The 20,648-nt window shown below is 38.7% G+C and overlaps 3 protein-coding genes across 8 annotated transcripts in view; all 3 read right to left on the reverse strand.

The window, feature by feature from the left end:
* LOC103481198 (uncharacterized) overlaps positions 1 to 2,041 on the reverse strand; it is a 40,061-nt gene extending 38,020 nt beyond the window's left edge. The window contains exon 1 of the mRNA XM_081599764.1: positions 1,636 to 2,041. Coding sequence (XP_081455890.1) covers positions 1,636 to 1,711 — 76 coding nt within the window. The 5' untranslated portion in view covers positions 1,712 to 2,041. The remainder of the gene's footprint in view (positions 1 to 1,635) is intronic.
* The window catches only part of LOC103480788 (uncharacterized), a 40,872-nt gene extending 24,210 nt beyond the window's left edge, over positions 1 to 16,662 (reverse strand). The window contains exons 1-6 of one of the 5 annotated variants that reach the window (XM_008435980.3): positions 15,034 to 16,662; positions 13,167 to 13,279; positions 12,690 to 13,055; positions 11,887 to 12,405; positions 11,247 to 11,380; positions 10,352 to 10,979 (exon numbers count right to left, since the gene is read on the reverse strand). In XM_008435980.3, the coding sequence (XP_008434202.2) occupies positions 10,352 to 10,520 (169 nt within the window). In that variant the 5' untranslated portion in view covers positions 10,521 to 10,979; positions 11,247 to 11,380; positions 11,887 to 12,405; ... (1 more) ...; positions 13,167 to 13,279; positions 15,034 to 16,662. Of the gene's footprint in view, positions 1 to 6,730; positions 9,411 to 10,351; positions 10,980 to 11,246; positions 12,406 to 12,689; positions 13,056 to 13,166; positions 13,280 to 15,033 lie in introns of those variants that run through there. The other 4 variants (XM_081599759.1, XM_081599758.1, XM_081599760.1 and 1 more) reach the window with 4 other exon arrangements.
* Positions 16,663 to 16,786: 124 nt separating this feature from the next.
* On the reverse strand, positions 16,787 to 19,630 carry LOC145548797 (uncharacterized). Of its 2 annotated transcripts, XM_081599768.1 has the most exons (3): positions 19,451 to 19,630; positions 19,263 to 19,361; positions 16,787 to 18,453 (listed from the first exon to the last, which is right to left on the reverse strand). In XM_081599768.1, the coding sequence occupies exons 2-3, from the start codon at positions 19,324 to 19,326 to the stop codon at positions 16,961 to 16,963; spliced, it is 1,557 nt and encodes a 518-aa protein (XP_081455894.1). In that variant the 5' UTR covers positions 19,327 to 19,361; positions 19,451 to 19,630; the 3' UTR covers positions 16,787 to 16,960. The 2 variants fall into 2 exon arrangements, with proteins under 2 accessions (XP_081455894.1, XP_081455893.1); XM_081599767.1 differs by lacking the exon at positions 19,451 to 19,630 and having other exon boundaries at positions 19,263 to 19,431.
* Positions 19,631 to 20,648: the final 1,018 nt, after the last annotated feature.

Genomic DNA, 20,648 nt, shown 5'->3' on the forward strand with positions numbered 1-20,648 from the left:
TGCTCGTGTGAGTTCTCATGTGTGTTGTCATTAAATTTTCCTTATTAAAGGATTCATCACAAATTTTATAAGAATATAGCTTTTGGTCTGGGTGAGCTTTCTTGTGTGTTTTTTGTTCTGAACTCTCAGTTTTAAGTTTTGGCTGTTTAGTTTTCTGGCATATTTCATTTCGTTTCTGGTTGTCATTTCTTATTTTTCCTGAGTCCTCAGAATTGCTTCCTTCCTTTTCCTGGTTCTCACCTTCAGAAGAACCATGAGGGATGATATGGTTCCTCTGTGGTTCTGTTTCATTGTGGATTATTTGCACATTAGAAGTATTCACCAAAATGTCATCAGTCTCCAGTTTCACCACAAGCTGCTCTTCATCCTGACTGATGCAGAGTTGCTTCTCTTCCTCTTTGAACTGTTGATGTTCTGGTTCTTCTTGCTCCCGTTTTATCTGTAGAGGTTCTGGTTCCCGTTTTATCTGCAGAGGTTCTGGTTCCTCTCGTTTTAAAGTGGAGTTCCCCTCCTGGTTGCTGAACTCATTGAGAACCCCGTCTTCTTTACACACGCAGCATTGACAGAGATCTGGACCAAAACACAAACCAAAAACTTTTAGTTTGGAGTCAAACAGTGACAAACTTTAATCCCTTGATACATCTAAACAGAATAATCTAAGAAAAATTGTATTTCTTAAAATATTCTAAAAACTATTTAACACATAATGCACCAAAACTATGGGCTGCACAGTGGCGCAGTTGGTAGAGCTGTTGCCTTGCAGCAAGAAGGTTCTGGGTTCGATTCCCAGCCCCAGTCTTTCTGCATGGAGTTTGCATGTTCTCCCTGTGCATGCGTGGGTTTTCTCCGGGTACTCCGGTTTCCTCCCACAGTCCAAAAACATGACTGTCAGGTTAATTGGCCTCTCTAAATTGTCCCTAGGTGTGAGAGTGTGTTTGTCCTGTGTGATGGACAAACACACTGTGTTGCCCTGCGACAGACTGGCGACCTGTCCAGGGTGACCCCGCCTCTCGCCCGGAACGTTAGCTGGATAGGCACCAGCAACCCTCCCGACCCCACTGAGGGACAAAGGTGAAAGAAAATGGATGGATGGATGAACCAAAACTATGCGATAAACAATCACATCAATGTGGCTGAATCCACAGAGAACAGGAAGTTCAGCAGCTGTTTGCTATGATTGCATCTCCACATACTGACAAGTTTTCTGTTACTGACGTCGGTTTTCCTTCGTTCATCTTTATCACATTTGTGTGCAGTGAAGGCAGGAGGTGTTGAAATGTGATTATAATTATATAGTTTAAACATATCTAGTCAGAAACTAATTTCAGATACAGAATGAAACATTGGTAAAGCCCATTTAATGATAGAACGGCCTGCCACAACCAATTATGGTGCACTTCATGGAATAATAATAATAATAAAACTTAATATATTTTATAATCGCCCTCCCCTCCCGAATCTCCCTTTGTCCAACCAGTGCTCTGTTTCTGTCTTATCAGTTAATTTCATTTTGTAAAACATTCATCCTAATTCGGTCTCACACACCGTTTCCTTTAATCTGTCTCGTGTTTTTCCTCCAGCTTTTCTCCGCTTTCGTGTTTCATATCATCAGTAAAACGTGAAGGTGTTTCGTACCTATCCGGTGTAAGATGATCTTCGGTGTCCGAGTAAAATCCAGCAGTCTGCGCTGATCCTCCATCTTTTTCTCCATCTTGACGCTGATTTCTTCCTCTGAGGCGGAACTGAAGACACTTCACAGCAAATATTCACATATTTACCCAAAACTAGCGATGTGCTTTCTGTGCCGAGGCTTCGGGGCGAGTGTGGAGTAAACCAGGAGGAATTTTAGGAAGCGTGTATTGCAGCTTTTGTTCATGGAGCAGGATGTGACGTTTGAAGGCGCGTACCACGTGACTGATTACGGACCAGGTTCCTCTGTTTGCTTCCGGGTAAATATAGCGCAGAAACGCTGCTGTTTCATCCATAGACCACAGACGTAAATACGTAGACGCCTCATGGAGTGGACCGGCCCGTTGCTGCGATACGTAACAGCGTCCGCCATATTGAGTGTGGAATATGTGCCAGTAAGCTAATACAGGTAAATGGACCGAATTTCAGAAAGTGTCGTTCTACAAAGTATGTTAAATTAATTACTGTCATTGACACATTTTCTCACACAAACTAATATATTTGGTAATCAAAGGCAGAGTTTCTAACTTTTGATGTGATTATTTAATTGTTTTGGGGCATTTCTGAATAAAGAGCACAATGTTTTTATTTGATAGAAATTATTCTGATATTTTTTATATTGACACTGATGAACAGACACACTTTTACTTTTATTAAAGAATATATTTACATAATTCCATGATTTAATTTACATTTAACGTTTAAAGACAAACAATTTTCTGTGACTATGAATTCTCATGTGACCAGTAAGAATGTATTTTCGATAGAAACCTTTTCCACAAGATGTGTGAAAATCATTCAAAACATATTATAGACTTTTTTGGTACGTGTTCTGGCATTTAGCAAATAAATTATTTTGGTAATTCTGAGTTCAGGTCCAATTTATCTTCAGATAATGAGAAAAAAATTTACAAAAGCCTCAGATACAGATAAAATAAATCTCTGGAGACTCAGTGCCTCCACACAGCCACATCTTCTGCCATTGTAATATAATTTTTTAATTGTTTCTGTTAAATTCTTTTACTGGGGCTGCACAGTGGTGCAGTTGGTAGAGCTGTTGCCTTGCAGCAAGAAGGTTCTGGGTTCGATCCCCGGTCTTTCTGCATGGAGTTTGCATGTTCTCCCTGTGCATGGTGGGTTTTCTCTGGGTACTCCGTTTTCCTCCCACAGTCCAAAAACATGATCGTCAGGTTAATTGGTCTCTCCAAATTGCCCCTAGGTGTGTGTGTGTGTGCATGGTTGTGTGTCCTGTGTGTCTCTGTGTTGCCCTGCGACAGACTGGCGACCTGTCCAGGGTGACCCCGCCTCTCGCACGGAACGTTAGCTGGAGAGGCAACAGCAACCCTCCCGACCCCACTGAGGGACAGCGGGGTCCCCACTGAGGGACCCCACTGTCCCTCAGTGGGGTCCACACAGCCACATCCTCTTCCATTGTAATATAATTTTTTAATTGTTTCTGTTAAATTCTTTTACTGGGGCTGCAGTAAAAGAATTTAACTGCAGCCCCAGTTAAATTCTGCATCCATCCATCCATCCAGGATGGATGGAAATTCTTTTACTCAGTTCATGCATGCAAGAGCAAGTATTCAACACATACTGAACCAAAACTATTAACAATCACATCAATGTGGTTGAATCCACAGAGAACAGGAAGTGTTCATCGCTGCCTGAAACATATTTCAGATAATTAATAATTGAACATTTTATTGATAGGAACATTTCTTGATGCTCAAGGACACCATACAAAATAAATAAAAAAATATGTTAGGAAAACTCATTGTCAAAAATCCCAATAATTTGTCTCTTTACATGTTTTACTTGCTCACCAGCCAGCAGTGAATGCAGTGAGTTACAGTCTGCAGCTCAAAACTCTGACCAAGACAAGAACTCGTCTCATTTACTTGTAACATGTTTATATGCTGGTTTCCCAGCTCTGCAAACCCCATAGACAGAACGATGGTGTTGATTATTTCTGGATTTGAATTGTGAGAAGTCAGAACAAAAAGTGGAATATCTCAGATTTACTTTGACTAGTCTTAATTTGATTATATGAAATATGAGCTTCAGATAGTAATACACTGTAGATATATTGAACTGAAACCACCAAACATCTTAAATGTATGATTTATACGAGTCAGGATGTAATTAAATATAATTCAAAGACAAATTTTGTCTGGTCAAAAACATTATTTCGTTTGAACATAGTCAGAAACTCATTTCAGATGAAAGTTTGGTAAAGACCATTTAATGATAGAACTGCCTGCCACAGCAAACTCTGATGCACTTTATGGAATAATAATATTTTTTGTAATCGACCTCCGCTCCCGAACCTCCCTTTGTCCAACCAGTGCTGTTTCTGTCTTATCGGTTAATTTAATACTGTAAAACATTCATCCTAATTCGGTCTCGCACATTATTTCCTTTAATATGTCTCGTCTTTTTCCTCCAGCTTTTCTCCACTTTCGTGCCTCATATCATCAGTAAATCGTGAAGGTGTTTCGTATCTATCCGGTGTAAGATGATCTTCGGTGTCCGGGTAAAATCCATCAGTCTGCGATGATCCTCCATCTTTTCCTCGGACTTGACGGTGATTTCTTTCAACTCTGTGAATGAAATTTCAGCAGGAGTTAACAGTTTATTATTAAACTCTCTCTGAGGCGGAACTGAAAACATTTTTACAGCAAATACTCACATATTTACATAAAACTAGCTGAGGCTTCGGGGAGTGTGCAGAATAAACCAGGAGGATTTTTATGAAATGTTTACTGAACCGCGAGAGCGGGCCGTACCACTTGACTGATTCCGGACCAGGTTCCTTTTTTATTTGTTTATTTATTTATTTAGGTTTTGTTGGCTCTAGTGGTCTTTATTTGAAAGTAAAACTAAAGGCGACAGCCGGCACAAGGACTAAAGCCTCAATACGTAGATAAGGCATTAAAACGCTGCTGTTTCACCCGTGTTACATTTACTTGTTTTAGGAATTTCTTGCGTGTGTTGTGTGTGTTTGCAATTTATGCCAGTGCTTTTTTTGCGATTATTCATCGTCCATCGTCTATAATGTCAAAAACCCAACACAGTGGATCCGGTGTTACAATTTCTAATGTTTCAAAAAGTTATGTGTCGTGTCCAAATGAACTTATATATACACTGAGCCACCTGTACTGGTAATTATTTAGTTCTAAAGAGCTCTACTGACTAGGTGATACTAACACATTACACACCAGATGTTTATTGATGTGAAAACAGCATGCGGAAGACTTAGCTTCTTAAAACATCCTGGTTATCATTCTCATTTGTGGTTCAGAATAAGTTTTAAAGTTTTAAAAATGTCTATCATGTTTTTAGCAGATTTTTAATTTTATTTTATGAAAATCTTTGCATCGTTGTTTTTGGTTTTGCATCAAATTTTCTACGTAGCAGTTATGTTTATTGATTCCAGCGTTTCGATGCATTTAGTAAATTTGAATAGGGTGACATCTGCTGGTCAATCTGTAACATTGCATTAGATTACAACAATAAAGGAAAAGTAGTTATTAAAACTGGCAGCGTTCAGTTTGTCACCTAATGCCGAGATCGACTCAAAACCTTCCGCGATCCACGTATTGCAGCCCCGCTCTAGTAAAGCACAAACAGTTCAGAAACAATATGAAATGAAAAAAAAAAACTAATTGATTAGTTTTTCAAGAACAATCTAAAAAACGGCTTAATCAGTTACGGCTGCTCTGTGAACCCATTGATTCTTTACAGCAGACAGCCGCTCCCCTCTCTTGTGGGTACTGCGTACCCCCGCTAAATCTTTTAGGGGTACGCAGTACCCGACCGTACCCGCCTACTTTCACCCCTGCATATATATGTTGGCTTCAAAATACTGCATACTATTAAATAAAGAATGTTGAAAAAAAGACAGTTGTTTGGGAGAAATTGTGAGAGTAAAGACTTAAGAAGCAGGAACTTTTACGTTGGTCCCAAGCCTCTACTGAACAGAAAAAGACAAAGACCATCATCATGGTTAAAAACTTTATTGTCCAACTACAGCAAAGAAACAGTTTTATCTAGTCACATTTCTATCTGAAATTGAATCTATATCACCAATACATTTTCTAACACACTAAAAAATAAAAACCTTCTCAAACAAATACTGTTACAGATAAAACAAAAATCACATGAATAAAAAAAAAACTTTAAAGTCAATGCAGATGTTTTAACATAAAAGGGAAAACATCTCAGGTTTCATTATAACTTGGCAAAACGTAGAAACGTCTGCATTGTTGTCAATCAATAGTATTTTCTCCCTGAACAAAAAACTCAAGAGAAAGTAATGAAAAATTAAAGTACCATATTTTCTGCACTATAAGGCACACCGGATTATAAGGTGCACCTACAATGAATCACCTATTTTAAAACTTTTTTCATATATAAGGCGCATAGAATAGACGCTACAGTAGAGGCTGGAGTTACGTTATGCATCCACTAGATGGAGCTGCACTCAAGGGAACGTCAACAAAACAGTCTGACTCTGGTTGGCAAGAAGAGCTTTCGGCGACTGGGCCGGGGCATGGCCGGACGATGGTCATCCTTCTCCGATTGCGCACAGCATTTTTGTGGAGAACGTGGTGCTAAATGACCTGCAGATGACCTGATTATAGATAGGTAGGTAGATTGGTCAGTCCAACTTTCTTGACAGGTTACAAACCAGCGTTCTGACAATTATCCCAGCATGCACTGCGCGCTTCTTCTACGGGGGAAAATGAAGTCGGCGGCTGCTTACCGTAGTTGCTAGACCTGTTGTGGCTCAATATTGGTCCATATGTAAGGCACACCGGATTAAAAGGCGCACCGTCGGCTTTTGAGGAAATTGAAGGTTTTTAGGTGCGCCTTGTAGTGTTTTGATAAAAAGATCTCCGTTTTCATCATAACTTAGCAAAACGTAGAAACATCCACATTGTTGCCATCATATAATCAATAGTATTTTATCCCTGAATCAAAAACTCAAGAGAATGCAATGGAAAAAGTATAGATTGAAATTTGGAATAAAAAAACATTTATCTAAATATAGCTTACCAACAGTTGACATAGTAACAGCTAACATGCATCCTCTGACCAAAAGAAATAAAACAAAATACAAGTACAAGGAATAGACGTACAATAGCAGCTTTACAAGCCCAAATCTTAAAACATTCAAATCCATTGTTACTTCAAGAGATAAACAGACTATTAATATCTCATTAGATTAGAAAAAAACATCTTAAAAAAATATGCATGCATAAGTTTGTAAGCTCTTAATATCTCACTTAAAAACCATTTTAAACGAAAAGACAAAACTGACAGTATAAAGTGTAAGTTTAGCGTTTTAGATAAACGTTCTATTTTAAATGCTTTTCTTCTCCAAGCTGCTATATTACAGAAATGTTACCCAGCTGTAATTACTCTGCTTCTAAACTGTGAGTTACATGCGCAAATAAGTTTGTTTTGCAAATAATTTTTTAACTTCATGAGACAAATGTGTGATTTTAATTATTTAAAAAGTTGTTTTAAGTAAAACTCAGTAGGCCAAAACATACTCTGTATGTTTTAGATCAGGGGTGTCCAAAGTCGGTCCTCGAGGGCCGGCATCCTGCACGTTTTAGTTCTCTCCCTGGTGATAGTAACAACCTTTTCAGCTTGTCAATGTTCCTCTTAGGCCTTCTAACGAGCCATCATTTGATCCAGGTGCGTTAAACCAGGGAGAGAACTAAAACATGCAGGATGTTGGCCCTCGAGGACCGACTTTGGCTTTGATTGTACATCTCACAATTTTGTAATTTATCATTGTTTGTTAAACTTTGAAGGCTATGTGGCTATAATATTCTGTCCGAGAATGCTGTCAAATGTGCCCTTGTTTTTTGAGCACCTGCCCCTTTAGTGGTCTCTGCACGGCCCTGAGTTATTGTGTTTTGGTACTTAAGGGTCAGATTGTGCCGTTCATCCTGTATGAGTCCTCATGTGTTTAGTTAAACTGCTCTGATGACTGAAGCCTTTTCCACAGGTTCCACATAAGAAAGGCTTCACATTTGAATGTGTGTGTATGTGACCAATTAAACTGCTTTTGTGTTTGTAACTTTTTCCACAGGTCCCACATGAGAAAGGTTTTTCATCTGTATGAATCCTCATGTGAATAGTTAAAGGACTTTTTTGACGGAACCTTTTTCCACAGGTCCCACAAGAGTAAGGCTTCTCATCTGTATGGATCCTCATGTGGCTGTATAAACAATTTCTGTATCTGAAACTTTTTCCACATCTTGCACATTTGAAAGGCATCTCACCTGTGTGAATTCTCATGTGACCAGTTAGAATGTATTTTTGATAGAAACCTTTTCCACAAGTCCCACATAAGAAACGCTTCTGAACTCTGTGAATTGCCATGTGTCTATTTAAATTTGATTTTATGATGAACCTTTTTTCACAGCGCGTACATGAGAAAAGTCTCTCATCTGCATGAATCCTCATGTGAACAACTAACTGAGATTTGCATGTGAATTTTTTTCCACAGGTCACACATGAAAAAGGTTTCTCTCCTGTGTGACGTCTCATGTGACAAAGTAACTCAGCTTTGGTTATGAAACTTTTTCCACAAGTCACACATGAAAAAGGCTTCTCTCCTGTGTGAATCATTATGTGACGAAGTAAATAAGCTTTGGCTATGAAACTTTTTCCACAAGTCACACATGAAAAAGGCCTCTCTCCTGTGTGACGTCTCATGTGCTGAAGTAACTCAGCTTTGGTTATGAAACCTTTTCCACAAGTTGCACATGAAAAAAGCTTCTCTCCTGTGTGAATCATCATGTGACGAAGTAAATGATATTTGACTCTGAAACTTTTTCCACATGTCCCACATGAGAAAGGCTTCTCTCCTGTGTGACGTCTCATGTGATGAAGTAATTCAGCTTTGGTTATGAAACTGTGTCCACAAGTCACACATGAAAAAGGCTTCTCTCCTGTGTGACGTCTCATGTGATAAAGTAACTCAGCTTTGGTTATGAAACTTTTTCTACAAGTGACACATGAAAAAGGCCTCTCTCCTGTGTGAATCTTCATGTGACGAAGTAAATAAGCTTTAGTTATGAAACGTTTTCCACAAGTCACACATGAAAAAGGCTTCTCTCCTGTGTGAATCATCATGTGACGAAATAAGTTTGATTTGCTTGTGAAACTTTTTCCACAAGTTGAACATGTGAACAGTTTCTTGTCTGAATGAGTTCTCATGTGTGTTGTCAAGGAACTGCTGTGAGAAAAGGCTTCATCACCGACTTTACAAGAATATTGTTTTTGGTCTGGATGAGCTTTCTTGTGTGTTTTCTGTTTTGAACTCTCAGTTTTACCTTTCTGCTGTTTGGTTCTCCGATATCTCTGACTTTCCTGTTTTTTATCTCGCTTTATTCCCGAGTCCTCAGATTTGCTTCCTTCCTGATCCTGATTGTCATCTCCAGAAGAACCATGAGAGATGAGTTGTTTCCTCTGTGGTTCTGTTTCTTTGTGAATTCTCTGCACAGTAGAAGGATTCACCAAAATGTCATCAGTCTCCTGTTTCAGCACAAGCTGCTGTTCATCCTGACTGATGCAGAGTTGCTTCTCTTTGAGATGTTGATGTTCTGGTTCCTCTTGTTCTAAAGTGGAGTTCCCCTCCTGGCTGCCGAGCTCATTGTGAACCCCGTCCTCTTTACACACCCAGCATTGATGGAGATCTGGACAAAAACACAAAAAAAACCTTTTCATTTTGAGTAAATAATGAACCTTTAACTTTAATCCCTTGATGCATCTATGCAGCTTTTTCTTGGATTATAGTAAATCCTTGTTTTTCACGTTCTGAGAAAAACCTGTGATATGTGAAATCCGTGAAGTAGTTACCTTTATATTTTACAATTTTTATACAGCATAATTAAATTCCCCACATTAAAACAAAAAGAACAAGCCAGTTTTCAGGCCCAATCATTTTTTTAACAAATAGATCACTTTCTTACAAATGACTAAAGTAAAATAATCATTTTACCTACATTTTGAATGTATTCACCGTCTCCACCCAACTGGGACACACCTCAAAAAGAATCAAGCGCCCTCATCCCTTTCACTTCTCAAGCTCAGCAGCCAACAATGTTTGGAATATAATATATTTCTTTATTCACTTTGTTTGGAGTATAGTATAGTTATTTATTCACTGCGAACTTACAAATAAATTATTCAGTTTCTATTGGCTAATTCAAAGAGGTCAGGAGGAGTTTATGATGAGCAAATGTTAAAGTTCCCCTGAATAAAGTCTTTTGTTCACGGAGGGGGATGAGGAGGGGGGCATCCGGTCACAGGAAGAGGGAGGCGGGGGGGCATCTGGTCCCAGGAAGGGGGGGAGGGGTTTAATATCAATTAATCCATCAAACTCCGATTAAAATTTGACACCAGGGTGTCTATATACTCTCTTGCATAGTTGTATGCTCTATATAAAGATTTTTCTTAGCTTTGATTATATATGTCACATTTTTGTAATTTATCAGTGTTTATTAAACTCTGAAAGCTGTGTAGCTTTGTTCATATTCTGTCCTAAAATGCGGTTAGATGTGCCCTCTTTTTTTTGAGCACCTGCCCCTTTAGTGGTCTCTGCACGGCCCTGGTAAAACGTGAAGATATTTCTTACCTATCCGGTGTAAGATGATCTTCGGTGTCCGGGTAAAACCCAGCAGTCTGCGATGATCCTCCATATTTTCCTCCATCTTGACGCTGATTTCTTCCAACTCTGTGAATGAAATTTCAGCAGGAGTTAACAGCTCGTTGATAAACTCTCTCTGAGGTGGAACTGAAGACATTTTACAGCAGATACTCACATATTTACCTAAAACTAGTGTTAAATTTTAAAGGAATAAAATGTTAAGCTTCTTTGCTAGTTGCTTTCCTCTAGTCTCCTGAATCCAGAGTTCCGCATGTAGACAGTGGAAACGCCATTCAACTTCAAACATATCTAGAGTTTTATTCAGACAATTAAATGCATAGAAAAAACAGATCAGCATCACACCCACTGGTACAAGAAGTCCAAACCATAAAACAGACATTAATTACCTGAGAAAAGTAGAAAAATGAACAAAATACAAATATAAGAGAAAAAGCAACTGCTTGTGTGGCTGCAAAACGAAGCAGTCCGGCTTGCTGCTGGGAAGTGGAGACTTTTATTAAGAGGTGTTGTCCTAATTTTAATATATGCATTGAAGGTGTGTCCTCTGCTTCTAAACCGCTCAGCAGTTTCAAATTACTTGGATAGGATGAGTGGCCTATTCAAAACCAAAGATAAAGAGAAAGAGAGAGCAAAGGTCAGAGAGCAGAGAGAGTAAAAGGTCACTCTCAAAACAGGATGTTCTCATGCCAATTACATCTGGAATCTCTCCCAGTTCCTCCCTTTCTATACATTTGAACAAAGATCTTAGTTGCCAAAAAGAGATTTATTTTTCACCTAGACTTTGCTCATTTTCCTGCTTGAGCGATTCAATAACATCCCAAATACCAGTTTTGTTTTCTCAAGATTTTAATGTTTTTCTTACCTCATAGAAAACACCAAAGAATTCGACCTCGTAGTAAACAGACATAAGTTTTCTCTCCCATCCTGTTTGTGAACGTCCTAGGACAGCACATCTGTTTCCTCTTATTAGGGGAAGACGGTCTCTTTTCCAAAACCCTGTTTGAGATTTTATGTAAGTTAAGAAAATGAGTTATTTTAAATTGAATTGTTATCCAAATCTAAATAAATTAAAATCTACTCAAAATATCCATGCTCTAATATTTCACATGCACCACGGTTAACTGTTGATAAAATTAATATAATCAAACTTATGTCCCCAACTACATATAGTGAAGTTTAAAAACTAGCATATTTAAAATTTATTTTCCTAAAACTAGCGATGTGCTTTCTATGCCGAGGCTTTGGGGCGAGCGTCGAGTAAACCAGGAGGATTTTCAGGAAATGTGTAAACATCTGGCAGAAGATGCTTTTCTTTTTTTAGCTTATATGCAGACACACTTCAAACGGTGCTGGGAGGAACCATAAATGTAATGTGTTCACATCAAAAGTTTCCTACAATATATCTGTTGAACTGCTTTACATTTGATCACATCACAATTAGCAGTTTTTTGTTTTGTTTTTCACAGATGCTGAATGTTTTAGAGGAGCTGAAATCTGCCTACCAGATACGACCAGCTCAGCTGCTGCAGAGCCGAAGTTTTCGTCCGTCTTCATTTCACACACATACAGACCAGAGTCTTCAGTCTGGACACATGGAGTCTGGTCCGTCCCTCTGGGAGGACGTTTTTGTCACTTTACGTCCTGCAAACTTGACATCCTGAGACATCGGCACCTCGACTCCATCGTGTTCGTGAAACAAGACTGACAATTTGCCATCGGTGATCAGAGTATAAATTATAAACTTGAACTCCGGTTTCCTCCCACAGTCTAAAACATGGCTGTCAGGTTGATTGGTCAGTAGAAATTCTCTGTGGGTGTGTGCGTGTGTGTCCTGTGTGTCTCTGTGTTGCCCTGCGATGGACTGGCGACCTGTCCAGGGTGACCCCGGCCTATCAATTATTCCTTACACCATTTACAGTACAGAGCTACTCCTGCTGCTCCTGCTGCTGCCAACACCAGGAAAACATAGAGAGCCATCCATCTTTCATTCGCAGTTGGACTTTCAGGTTGTTTGCCATCAGCTAATGGAAAGAAGAATTTAAGAAAAAAGAGTCGATCATTCATAGAAATATAAATAAGTCATTTACAATCCATCCTTTAACTGGCAGAAAAACTGATTTTCTTGGTGCATTTTCTTAAAAACATAATTGCTATTAAATAATTACCTTCACATAAACGGTGTACAACATTTTTCAATATTTTGAACAAAATTACAACACTGCTTTATTTTACACAAATACACACTAATATTTTCTTCTGCTGCATTTTAGAGATAAAACAGTTCAAATCTACTTTGTAATCTCACCTCTGACTATTAGTTCACATCCAGCAGAGCCGAAGCCACAATCTGTCTGGATTTCACACAGATACAGACCAGAGTCATTGATCCTCAGCTTGGACACGTGGAGTTTAATCCGTCCGTCTTTAAGGACGTCTTTGTCTCTCTGGACTCGTCCTGCAAACTGTTTGTCCTGAGACTGCGGCACCTCCACTCCACCATGCTCATGGAACAAGATGGACACGTTTTTGTTTTCGGTTATTAATGTGAAGATCATGAACTCGAAGCTCAAGCAGGAGTCGGGTCTGGTGGTGAAGGTCCACTCCAGAGTGATGCTCTGGTTCTCCTCGGCCTCATAGCTGCTCTGGGTCACATTCACTACAAATGTTGCTGCTGAGGAGACAGAGAGGAAAGAGAGGAGCAGACACACTGAGAACTGGAACATGGGAGTCTTTCAGCTCCATCTAGAGAGCTTTCTGTCACAAAGACAAGATGGAGACTGACCACAGAGACATGAGCTGAGGATGAGGAGCAGCAGGGAGATCATCTTCATCCTGAGAGAGGAAGAGGAGGAGGAGAGGCAGCAGCTCTTTGACGGACGTCCACAGCATCTGATCCTGATCATATTTCACTTCATTAACACTCTGGTGAAAACCTGCAGCTTGTCTATAACTGAGGACATTAAACATGTTGGATCAAAGACAGAAGACATTTTGTCAAAGTGACCCCTGATCTGGAGAAGCTTGACCTTAACTGCTTTAAAGGGGCAGTATTATGTGTTTTCCAGTTGTTTTAAAAATCTACATACAGTATATCAAATATGACTTAAAATTAGTTTTACATCCTAATTTCACACATTAACATTGGGCCTCTGTCTCTTTAAAAACTCCTGCCGTTTCTGAAACTTTGCCTTCAGGAAATCATTTCATCACGGTTCCTCTATTAACCCCTTGGTCACATTTTTACCAGTGTTGCTCTGGGAATTGGCTCTTATAACGAGCTCAGCAGATCTGCAGTTCTGCCAGGTGTTTGCTAATTGCTGCTGGCTAGTCTGAAGGAGCTGAGAGGGGGAAACTGTAGCTGTAACAGAGGAGGTGATGAGCTTTTGGTCCATCCAGGTGTTTTGAACAGGGTGGAAAATGTTTTTCTCCAGTTCCAAACTAGTGCAGACATAACATCAGGGAGAACCCAACAAAGGTAATCTGGAGCAGACGAGTGTAATTGAGCTTTTTTTCCCCCCCCAAGGTGTCTTAGATAGAAAACAAAATTAATATAGTTTTTTGTTTTGCTTTTCTTATGTTTTGTTTATTGCCGTGTGACAGACTGGCGACCTGTCCGGGGTGACCCCGCCTCTCGCCCGGAACGTTAGCTGGAGAGGCACCAGCAACCCTCCCGACCCCACTGAGGGACAAGGGTGTTAAGAAAATGGATGGATGGATGGATGTTTTGTTTATTTTTTAATTTTAAAATGTGTGTAATATATATTTAGCATCCTGATCCTCTCTCCATACCAGTAAAAGGCGGTTATGCACATCTAAACTTTGCTTGTCAACCACCAGAGGAAGAAGGGAAAAGATGAAGAACAAGAATAATATAATCAAACAATGAGGAACTGGAGAAAAAGCACAAGCAGAGCAGGAGATAGAAAAAAGCTGTGCTAAGAGACAGATCCATTTCCTTTTTCCTTCAGCCTAAGAAAGATAAAGTGGGGAAATCCTGAAACAGGAACAGCAACGTAAAGAAACAATAATCAAAAGGAACCTAATCCTAAATGCTCCTCCACAGCTGAATCAAATTAATTCCCTCATCAGCATTTAATCATCTCTGCTTTTCCTTCGACTTATGTCGAAGAAAAGCAATCAAAGAAGCATTTCTGAAATAACCAAACAGTTCTGTTTCCTTTGTTCTCTTTCTGAAAGACCAATCCGTCTGCATTCCTTCACTCGCTGAAACCAAACGTCAAACATCCACTTTGCATGAAAGTCTCTGTGTTTACATCAACTTTTAAGTGAATGTGTTAATAAATGAAAAAGTGAGTTTTCACTGATTAGAGAACAAAAAGTAAATTAAAAGAAATCTAATAAAGCTCTTTAACAAAAGTTCATGCAAACATTTTAATGATTTGATGACAGAATTTATTTGGATTTAATTTTCATAAAACTGATGGAGTGAAACTATTTTTTGCAGCTTTTGCAACAATATTTAGTCACTCTGTGTGAAACCAGCTGTAATGTTGATCAAAATGATTGCTAACGAAAACAATCTTCATAAAATCAGCATAACAAAATGCAGCAAAAATGGCCAAAAGACAAGGATTTAACATAGAAATATGAAAGCTGAATTTTAGTTGCATGAAATAAAACAAACAGACCTGATCAGAGATGTTTCTGTCTCTTGGAGTCCAGATTAACTCAGAGCTCCTTCCAGCTGCAGAGCTTTTGTGACACTGACTGAAAATCAGGACAGTCAGGTTTTATAAACTCCTTCCTCTCATGATCTGTCATGCATATTTCTATGTCAGCCACAGATGAAAGCTTCAGACAGTAGATCATTTTATCTGACAGGATTTATATATAATATGCAGACTGTGTTCTAAAATCAAATATTTGCACCACCAAAGGTACCAAAAGTCTTCGTTGCTGTCTGGAGTGACGATGTTCATTTAAAGTTGTGCTCAAATCACAATTCCCACATTTAAAGATGCTGATTGGTGGTTGCTACTGGTTACCCATTGCTGCAGATTATAAAAATACTTTTATTGCATTTAATTGAGCTAGAAAGACATCATAACCAAACAAATGAGTTTAAAAGTTAAACTGAAAATGATGCAACAGGACTCAAAGCTGATTTTTACTTTTCACCACCTGATGGCGCTCTAAGATCATTGAAGAAAATCTCCTAGGCATCAACATCTGCAGAGGTAGCCCAGGTGTTTTGAACCCCTTCAGACATTGCAGGTCTCTGTCACTAATAATTTAAGAGCTCTGCTCCACCGTGGCTGATAGTCTGGGAGTGAAAATCTACAGCACTTCTGCAGACCATCCACAGGCCAACAGGTTGAGTTTCACTGGTCATTAAAAGCTGAGCTCCGTTCTGCTTTGACCAGTGGAAACTGAGTAGAACATCTCCTCTGGGTCTTTGGTTTCGCTCCATGGCTAAAGTTTACTCTACCTGTGCAACAGGTTTTACCTGAGTGGGACTCTTCACATTCCTGTACAGTGTTGGTTCCCCAGTCATTTGTCCCAAAGAGCTTAGAGGTCTCTACATTGGTTTTTATCAGACAAGATCCACACAAAGCACCACTAAGACTTTTGTATGATGGACTTTCAGGGAACTGGAACAAGATCTTAAGTATTTTCTTTTAGATTTTGGAGGAGCATAACGAGACCGTCGGTATTTATCGGGATAAATTCGCTCATAATCACATGGTGTTGGCCCAGCCTCTTAAAATCAACTCTGTTAAGAGAAAAGTTTCTTTTCCTCATTATGCATTTTGGTTGATGCTTTTAAGTTATTTTCCATTTTAACGTAAATCAGAGATCACACTAGACTTTTTTTGTCATTTTGACTGACAGCATTTAAAAAGTCCATTATGTTCTATTTGTTTGTGTTATAAACATAATAGCTACAAACTACTAACTTCTAAAGTATTTTTGGCTGCAAAAATAGAAAATTTTGCTTGTCATCTTCATAAAGACACCAAGCTTTTCCATGTACTTCAAATGGTTCTATAACAGCAGCTGATTTCATTTGGGTATGCCTATTCAGGCGTTTTTGGTGATTTAGTGGGTGAGGGTTAAAAGGTAAAAACAAAAAGAACAGTCAGATATGGAAAATATTCCATTACCGCAACCCCTGATCTAAATATTTGTCCCTCAGCAGTTCAAATAGTAACAGCTAACGTGCTCTAACCAAAATTAATGAAATAAAACAAAGTATAAGTACAAAGAATACACATACAATGACAGCTTTACAAGTCTAAATCTGAAAACATTCAAATCCATTGTTACTTCATGAGACAGACTATTAATATCTCACTGGACAAAAAAAAACATTAAAATGCATGCATAGCTTCATAAGACTCAATATCTCACTTAAAAATCCTTTTAAATGAAAAGACAAAATTGATTGAATAAAGTGAAAGTTTATTATTTTAGATAAACGTCCCATTTTAAATGCTTTGCTTCTCCAAGCTGCTACATTATAGAAATGTTACTCAGCTGTAACTAATCTGCTTCCAAACTGGGAGTTATTGTGTTTTGGTACTTGAGGGTCACATTAAGCTGTTCATCCTGCGTTCATCCTGTATGAGTCCTCAGGTGACGAGTTAAACTGCTCTTATAACTGAAACCTTTTTCACAGGTCCCACATAAGAAAGGCTTCACATTTGAATGTGTATGTATGTGGCCAAATAAACACTTTTTGTGTTTGTAACTTTTTCCACAGGTCCCACATGAGAAAGGCCTTTCATCTGTATGAATCTTCATGTGAACAGTTAAATTAACTTTTTGACGGAACCTTCTTCCACAGGTTGGACAAGAGTAAGGCTTCTCATCTGTATGGATCTTCATGTGAACAGTTAAATTAACTTTTTGACAGAACATTTTTCCACAGGTTGGACAAGAGTAAGGCTTCTCATCTGTATGGATCCTCATGTGACTATATAAAGTACTTCTATTGCTAAAACCTTTTCCACAGCTTGTACATTTGAAAGGCCTCTCACCTATGTGAATTCTCATGTGACCAGTTAGAAGGGATTGTTGACAGAAGCTTTTTCCACAAGTCGCACATAAGAAATGATTCATATTAGAATGTGTATGTATATGGCCAATTAAACTTCTTTTGTATTTGTAACTTTTTCCACAGGTCCCACATAGGAAAGGCCTCTCATCTGTATGAGACCTCATGTGACCGTATAAACAACTACTGTCTCTGAAACTCTTTCCACAGCTTGCACATTTGAAAGGCATCTCACCTGTATGAATTCTCATGTGACGAAGAAAAAAATATTTGACTCTGAAACTTTTTCCACAAGTCTCACATGAGAAAGGCTTCTCACCTGAGTGAAACTTTATGTGACGAAGTAAGTTTGATTTGAATCGGAAGCTTCTTCCACAAGTCTCACATGATAAAGGCTTCTCTCCTGTGTGACATCTCATGTGACGAAGTAACTCAGGTTTGCATCGCAAACTTTTTCCACAAGTTGAACATGTGAACAGTTTCTTGTCTGAATGAGTTCTCATGTGTGTTGTCAAGGAACTGCTTTGAGAAAAGGCTTCACCACAGTTGTTACAAGAATAGTGATTTTGCTCTGGATGAGCTTTCTTGTGCGTTTTCTGTTTTGAACTCTCAGTTTTACGTTTCTGTTGTTTGGTTTTCGGATTTCTCTGACTTTTCTGTTTTTCATCTCTGTTTTTTCCTGAGTCCTCAGATTTGCTTCCTTCCTGATCCTGGTTTTTAACTTCAGCAGAGCCATGATAGACAAGTTGGTTCCTCTGTGGTTCTGTTTCTTTGCAAATTCTCTGCACATTAGAAGGATTCACCAAAATGTCATCAGTCTCCTGTTTCAGCACAAGCTGCTCTTCATCCTGACTGATGCAGAGTTGCTTCTCTTCCTCTTTTAGCTGTTGATGTTCTGGTTCTTCTTGCTCCCGTTTTATCTGCAGAGGTTCTGGTTCCTGTTTTATCTGCAGAGGTTCTGGTTCCTCTTGTTTTAAAGTGCAGTTCCCCTCCTGGTAGCTGAGCTCATTGAGAACCCCGTCCTCTTTACACACGCAGCATTGACAGAGATCTGGACCAAAACACAAAACAAAAACTTTTAATGTTGTTTCAAATAATCAACCTTTAACGTTAATCCCTTGATACATCTCTGTGGTTTTTTCTTGGATTATTCTAAAATTAGGAATTATGAAAATCGGTCAAAACATATTATTGACATTCTCTCTCTGTTTTCTGGCATAAAGCAAATTAAAGATTTTGGTAATTCTAAGTTCAGGTACATTTTATCTTCCGACTATGAGGAAAAATGTGCTTGTATTTTTTTTTATCATGTAGATATCTCACTTTAACTCTAAGTTTGGGAAAATAACATTGATGTGTTTCCTTTTTTGTAAAGCACTTTGTGATTTTTATGTCTGTGAAAGGTGCTATATAAATAAAGTTCACTTACTTACTTACTATAGCCCATTTAATAGTAGAACGGCCTGCCACAGCAAACGCTGATGCACTTTATGGAATAATAATAATGATAATAATAATAATATTTTTGTAATCGACCTGCTCTCCCGAACCTCGCTTTTTCCAACCAGTGCTCCGTTTCTGTCTTATCGGTTAATTTCATTTTGTAAAACATTCATCCTAATTTGTTCTCACGTATTGTCTTCTTTCTTTCTTTATTTCGAACAGACAGAAAAAACAATCAAGAAAAACAAAATAAAATAGAATCAAACTTAATAAATAAAATGTAAAACTAATTATTTTGCCCATGTGACATGCAAATGTTATATTTTCTGTTCGAAAAGGAGCTGTCTCTTGTTTTTCCTCCAGCTTTTCTCCGTTTCGTGCCTCATATCATCAGTAAAACGTGAAGGTATTTCGTACCTATCCGGTGTAAGATGATCTTCGGTATCCGGGTAAAATCCAGCAGTCTGCGATGATCCTCCATCTTTTCCTCGGACTTCACGGTTATTTCTTCCAACTCTGTGAATGATATTCCAGCAGGAGTTAACAGCTCGTTGATAAACTCTCTCTGAGGCGGAACTGAAGACATTTTTAAAGCAAATACTCACATATTTATATAAAACTATTGATGTTATTTCTGTGCCGAGGCTTCGGGCGAGTGTCGAGTAAACCAGGAAGAGTTTTATGAAGCGTGTGTCGAGGCTTTTGTTGTGGAGCAGGATGTGACGTTTGAAGCCGCGCGAACGGGTCGTACCACGTGACTGAGTCAGACTCAGTTTGCTTCCGGATCAAAGTTCATGGCAGCAAAAGACGCTGCTGTTTCAGCCATGTGGTTTCAGCCCCGTCACATTTTCTTGTTGGAGGATTTTATTGCGTTTGTTTGCAGTTTATTTGAGCGCCTTTCTTGCGATAGACCCAGTTCTTTTTCTGGCAACGCTTTTGATCTATCCTAATACTTTCATACAGTAATGATAAAACATTGCATATCCCGTGGTCTAATTTATAATGTTTTTAAAGGTTAAGTGTCTTGACCAAATGAACTTTAACATATATATGCTGCTGCTGCAGTGAGTAAATTGAGCTCTGAAAAGCAGAGCTCAATAATTGTTAGTGCCACCTGGGCAATACCAACAACTAATTAGATTCTAAAGGGAAATTAAATGTTGTTGTAACTCATATCAATTCAAATTCTTCAAAGATACTGAAGTTACTGTTTTCCCAAGTCTCATGAAGTGGGTGGTCAGTGTTGTCCATAATTTTCTTAATTTTATGAAGAATCCTTCTTTGCATTATCATCTCCAGAGTCTTCCCCAGAACAAGCCTTCTTTACCAAGTTGTTCAGCCGTTTTAGGTCCCTGGTTCTGATGCTGCTGCCCCAGCAGAAGATGGCAGAAGAGATGACGCTCTCAACAACAGACTTATTAGAAGACCTTCAGCATCTTGCTGCAAACCTTAAAGAACCTTAGCTTCCTCAGTCTGTTCTGACCCTTCTTGTAGTCAACTTCACTGTTGCGACTCCAGTCCAGTCTGTTGTCCAGATGAACTACAGCAAAACTAAAGTTACAGTTTCACCTCAGATGTTTTTCAGACACTCAGCATGTTAAAAATGTCTAGTTAAATGTGAAAACAACATGCAAAAGACAGCACTACTTTACAGCTTTCTTTGACCTCCTGGTTCTCATTCTCAGTTCAGAATCTGTCCTAAAAATAAATGTCCATCATGCTTTTAGCAGACTTTCTCTATAACTGAGCATCTTTGATTATCATTGTTTCTGGTTCTGAAACAAATTCTCTATGTAGCTTTAT

The sequence above is a fragment of the Poecilia reticulata genome, chromosome 18 (genome assembly GCF_904066995.2).
Source record: "Poecilia reticulata chromosome 18, P_reticulata-male-v2, whole genome shotgun sequence".
Lineage (NCBI taxonomy): Eukaryota > Metazoa > Chordata > Actinopteri > Cyprinodontiformes > Poeciliidae > Poecilia > Poecilia reticulata.

Coding starts and splice junctions, on each gene's coding strand:
- LOC145548797 (XM_081599767.1), bottom strand. CDS start 19,431: ATGTCTTCAGTTCCGCCTCAGAGAGAGTTTATCAACGAGCTGTTAACT. Junction 18,454..19,262: donor GATCATCTTACACCGGATAG/GTACGAAATACC, acceptor GTTTTGGTCCAG/ATCTCTGTCAATGCTGCGTG.